The sequence below is a fragment of the Zingiber officinale genome, chromosome 1B (assembly GCF_018446385.1).
Source record: "Zingiber officinale cultivar Zhangliang chromosome 1B, Zo_v1.1, whole genome shotgun sequence".
Lineage (NCBI taxonomy): Eukaryota > Viridiplantae > Streptophyta > Magnoliopsida > Zingiberales > Zingiberaceae > Zingiber > Zingiber officinale.
The window spans coordinates 43,876,155-43,881,673 of record NC_055986.1 but is presented as its reverse complement, the minus strand read 5'-3'; the positions used below and the strand labels follow the sequence as shown (position 1 = coordinate 43,881,673).

General features: G+C 39.6%; 1 protein-coding gene across 1 annotated transcript; it reads right to left on the bottom strand.

Annotated features, from left to right (window-relative positions):
- Positions 1 to 859: 859 nt before the first annotated feature.
- Positions 860 to 4,923, bottom strand: LOC122056037 (YTH domain-containing protein ECT4-like). Its single transcript, XM_042617796.1, has 9 exons — positions 4,759 to 4,923; positions 4,300 to 4,376; positions 4,028 to 4,184; positions 3,747 to 3,805; positions 3,035 to 3,607; positions 2,206 to 2,766; positions 1,902 to 2,114; positions 1,686 to 1,832; positions 860 to 1,429 (listed from the first exon to the last, which is right to left on the bottom strand). Exons 1-9 carry the CDS (start codon positions 4,793 to 4,795, stop codon positions 1,268 to 1,270), a joined length of 1,986 nt encoding a protein of 661 aa, XP_042473730.1. The 5' UTR covers positions 4,796 to 4,923; the 3' UTR covers positions 860 to 1,267.
- Between the last annotated feature and the right edge of the window lie 596 nt (positions 4,924 to 5,519).

Below are 5,519 nucleotides of genomic sequence, written 5' to 3'. Positions count from 1 at the left end.
TAAAATTGTATGTCTGACAATAATTGCTCACTGCTGAGAGAGGCAGCTAGTTGCCACGAGCGAACTTACGGCTACGCGCCGCCTTGCTCACTGCCGTGAGCGCGAAGATATTGATTAATTTGGATCACTTTAATCCTCAAAATATTTCATACTGCACTAATGTTGACTCTCTTACAAGGGGTTAATTATAGCATCAACTTTATTGTATTTATGTCGTAAAAGAGTCTTATTTATAAACGTGGAGTCAAGTTGCTAAAGCCCGCTCTCTTGATCCATAATCCACAAGTTTTCTTACAGCTTATTCTTTAGGGTCATTGAAAACATTTCATATGATGATCAAAATTATAAACGTGGAGTCAAGTTCCTTTTAAATGAAAAAAATCTTTAAATGCTATTTACCTGATAAATAAATCTATCCTATCCTAAACCCTGAAAAGCAGCAATCAAAACCAGAACAAAGAAAAGCCCCCGGCAGCAGCTCCTCAACTACCCCACAAGCTTGTCACCTGACTCTCCTCTACTCGTCCTGAAGAGAGGGGGAGCCGCTCATCCTCCCCGTGAAGGAAGAGGAACAGCAAGATAAGGAAAAGAGTAAGTGCAGCCATTGTCTGGCACAAGAACCAGCAGCCAAGTTCAAGCCAGGGAGCCTGCTGCCTGAGCCCAAACCAACATATTTCCCTGCTTTCACGACCTGAAAGCTCTCCAAGTCCGATAAAATCAGGATGATAAGAGGCTTTCATGGCCACTGAGTTCAACTCGAGCAAGAAAACAACCAGGGCCTAAGCATCACGTTTAGACATGTTTCCAAATCTTTTGCCGTAATGTTTTCCTGGTCTGCAATGACACAAGATGAATTGACTTTGATAGAGAACTAGATACGCACTGCATTGCTTATTGAAACCTACTACAGAAAGACTACTGAGAGATAATGAGCACCTTGAGCAAAAAGCATCTTTGATGACATAAAATTTGCCTTGTGAAGATGACCTCTTGCAAGAAGCTCAAGAGAAAAAGGAAAAACATCTAGAAAGGAGCTGCCTACGACAAACAAGAAATAAAGCGATTCCTTCATAGGCGAAGAGGATAAAATACACTATGGTGGAGGGAAAAGGAACAAAACTTATAATCAATGCTACTCTAGGACAGATGAACAAGTGATTTGCAGCAGCTGCTGAGGGTATGAATTCAGAACTAGTATTTCCCTCAAATGTGGATTGATTAGCCAAAACCCTATTCTGAGTCACTGATTTAGTGTTGTGTATTGATCTCATTTCTTTTCTGATGGCACTTGTTCAGCATGTGCAAGCCCAACCTGCGCAGATTCATTCTTCAGAACCATAACAGATTCCAATGGCTTCTGTAATCCAAGTTTCCCATTGGCTGCATCCTTATCGTTCTCATCAGAGCCTGCTGGTTTAACTTCAACCTCCTGAGATAGAAAATCAAATGAACATAAGCAATTAGAATTTCAAATTTTACTAGAAAGCTTTTAAGGCTGGGAGATAGTCGTATTGCATGAAATGAGGTTATTAAAAAATAACATTTGTCAATACCCGCAAATTGAATATTTTGAAATCAAGAAAGCATATGACACATTGGCTCATGGTCATCATTTTACTAGCAAAATGAAAACATCTAAATCAATATAGGAAATAACAATCCGAAGAAATAGAATCTGAACGTGCCTTTTTCTGAAATTGCTGTTGCTTTGTTCTTTTTTCTTGCATCAACTTCTGTCGGGTTTCATAGAAACCGAAATCATCCAAAATTGATGTCATGCTCACATGCTCCTTGAAAAGTTTAAGCAGTTGTAGCCCTTGCTCTAGCTTCACCTGAAATGTACATGGAGAAGAATACTCAAGCTATGATTTCAAATGAACAACAACAAAGGATGATCTTACCTCCTGAGTATCTCTACTGTTTGTCACTGGTTTGTTCTCATTGTTCTCCAATGTAATGTGCTTAAGAATGCTATTAGGGACATCCTTGACAATATGCCATTTGAGAGGAAAGCAACCAATCCATTTCTCCTGCTGCCAGTAATCCAGTGTTTTACTAAAATCAACTGGGCCAATCATCTCTGCAACACCAACAAATTGTCCACTTGTGTTCACCTGTAAATTGACAGTAAAAAGAGCTAATAACACCTTGAATGCATGTCATTGAAATAGAAGGTAAAAAATTGCTGGAGATAAAGACGCTCACAGAGAAAAACAAGAAAACAGGGCATCCAGACGTTTTCTGCTTAGCTTCATGATAAGCTGCATCAAGCTTCTTGTTACCATGGAGAGTGCTAGCCCAAACATTGTACTTTATGCTCTTGTGAACATCATCCTCACTGTAGGACTTGATGATGAAAAACTTGGCATCTGAGTATGTATTTGGGAAGTCAGCTCTGTTGTATTGATCTCTTTCAGGAACTCCAACAGAATCCTGAACATTTCCATTCGCCGGAAGACTTTGTCCTCTAACTGCAATTGTAACATTAGGTCCAACCTCTTTCTGGTTTCTAACACGATCAGCCCGAGGTCCTTTGTTGAGCTCAGTTAAACCATCTGAGTTCTCATTACCATAACCATATAATCCATTACTTCGTCCCCTAGGCTTATACTTATTATCTACAGGCATCCCCCATCTACCATTCATTCTGGAGTCGTATATTCCTGAATGAAAACCCTGACTGCCTCCAAATGCATTATACATCCGGCTGTTAGGATACATCTTACTGACCATTCCAGGAACTGCAGGTCTAGGGGCATGCATACCCTGTAAAATTTATAATAAAACTGTAAATATGATATGCAGCAACCTCTACAACAAAGAAAATGAGAGTCTCAATCCTTTGATGGAAAGTGTTCAAAAGAACTATATCTAAAAACACAGTGAAAATATTTAGGTAGTTGTTGGTCAAGACTACCAACAATTTATTCTCTATGCTTTTGAATAATAAAGTGTAACTCATGATGCATAGAACTTCAGCAATATGTATAAATCTTCATCTTATCATAGAACAGAAGGTTTAGTACACTCGTACCATAAGATGAGGAAGGGGTTGGAGAATTTGGTTCCTTGATGATATGTTGCCTGCACCAGAACTCATAGGGCCACTATTTTTTGTAGCAGGTTTTCTTTGCCCATCCGGAAATACATAACCATCAAAGAATTGAACAGTTGGCCACACACCATCAAAGCCATATCTTGGATCCTGGTAACCTGAAGAGAGAGGTCTACCAGGCGAAGCTCCTTTGCCAGCTAACCCACCTGAATTCAGTGATGAGTTTTGTTGTGCTGGTTTAACTTTTAATGATGCATTGCTACTATTTGCATTTTCTTTAGCTGTTCCATTGAAAATAGGCTTTGCTGCATCTCCTGGAATGGAGGGGACATCAACAGCAGAAGAGGTAGGCACCGCCCCTTTAGCATTAGGAGATTGGCTTGTCATAAATGGTGAAAATGTAATAGGTGGCTGATAGTATGAGGTTGGATATTGGTAGTGTTGCACTCCATACAAATGACTGCTCTGTCCCAAATTTGGAGCTGGGGAACCAGGAGAAGGATATGGGCCATAAGAAGCATAACCATATCCATACATGTCCCCATAAACTCCCTGCCAATTAAATAAAAATGACAGATTATAGCAAATAAAGAAAAAAAAATCAGAAAATTCATGTTTGCTAAATATATCACTAAATGGAAAATCGCAATTGACATTTAAAAAACAGTAAAAGAAAATCAAGGCAACTTACACCCTCCGGACTAACATATCTAGGGTACTCCTCCCACTCGGTCACTGAACCATCATAACCTGAAATAACACATAATACAAAAGGTGACCTCTTCAAAACAATATTAACGAAAAAAGGAAGCAAACTCATAATGAAAGACGATATCATCAAGAGCCATGAATAAATCAGGCAGGTTTACATGGATCAACAGTACTGAACAGAAATTTGAAATAAATTGGGCAAAGAACCCAAAAAAAAATACTAGGTTTTATAGCATAATATTTAAACGGAAATCAATTTACCTCCGTAATAAAATGGTGACGTGTACCCATTGGGCAAGTAGAACGTGCTCGCATCCGCATTCTCCTCGAGTAGAGGAGTCCAAGTCTGCTTGTTTGAAGGAACAGGAGCTATTGGTGCTTCCCCTCCATTCACTGGACCATAGTGAATTCCAGAAGGCTATAGAACAAATCAAGAACATCAACCCCATTATAAATCACCGACGCTGAAGTATACGAAATAAAATATTAAGCTATTATCTACTATGACAAGTTATCAGACTTCATAAAACTACCTTCTTTGTGGTCTCCCGAGCTTCGTTACTCTTGCTTGTGGTATCCAAAGACAGTTTCTCCATCAGATCTGTAGTCTCTGCGCCGGATAAATTAGGGACAACGAACAATCTCAAAAACAAATTAAAAGGAGAAACAAATATCCAAAATCGTGGCTTTGTCAGCAACATACATATACGTGATACATTTATCTCGAAAGAAAAATAGTCAAATCATATCGAGCAAAAAGAACACCAATAAAAGTTCAAAAAACAAAAACTGTTTTGGCGGCCCGAAATAACACAACGAAATCAGCCACGCGATTCAAGCATAAAACGATAAAATGACCAAAGATCAAATCATAGGCGACGAATCAAGTCTTTGGACAACCAAAATCAACAGAAAAGCTGAGCGACTGCATCAGAGAAGGCCGAAAACGACACGAAGCAAATCAAGAGATCATAAACTGAAGAGAAGGATACGGTCAGCGGGAGCAGCGGCAGGAGCAACAGCAGCCATTCTCAGATCTTACAGTAAGAAGCGAGAAGAGCGCGCGATTTCGGTTGGATTCGACGGCTAAAAGGAGAAACCCTAGAACAGAGGAAGAAGAGGTGGGCGCCGCCGCCGCGTACGAGAGGGAGAAAGGAGCGAGTTTTGCTAGGCTAAGAACGGTACATATAGCACCGCTTGGCCAGGACCACGTGTCTCAAAAATCCAGATCTTTCTTACCCCCTTAACTCACCCGTTCTGATTACCATCCCGATGATTACTCGAATCCGGGAGCCTGAGTCGTTCCATCCGTCCAGTTACGTTCGGGTACAAACGTTGGGTAAGTAGACGACAGACAAGATAAACGAAGGCAATGTGCCCGATCTTCCTAGCGATACTTTCTAACTTTCACATATCTTTACACCTGCATGGTGAATGGATATAATTACGAATCAGTAGCACTCACCAATCAGGTATATTGGCTGGGTCCATCACGTGTATGCTTTTAAAAGAGTGGTTTTTGGGGGTTTCTAGAACATTGCATCTTCTAAATATGCGACTTAGACTTCGTTGATATTTTTCACCATCTTCATTTCGAAACAAAAATTGTTCGGTTCAGTAAAATAAAACTAATCAATTGATTTTATCTGTCCATTAAAAATATATATTATATTATATTTTGAATGAGACTGGTAATAATGGAGTCAATCTAGGTCATAGAATTAGGTCATAGTCTCAAGATTATAATGTAATC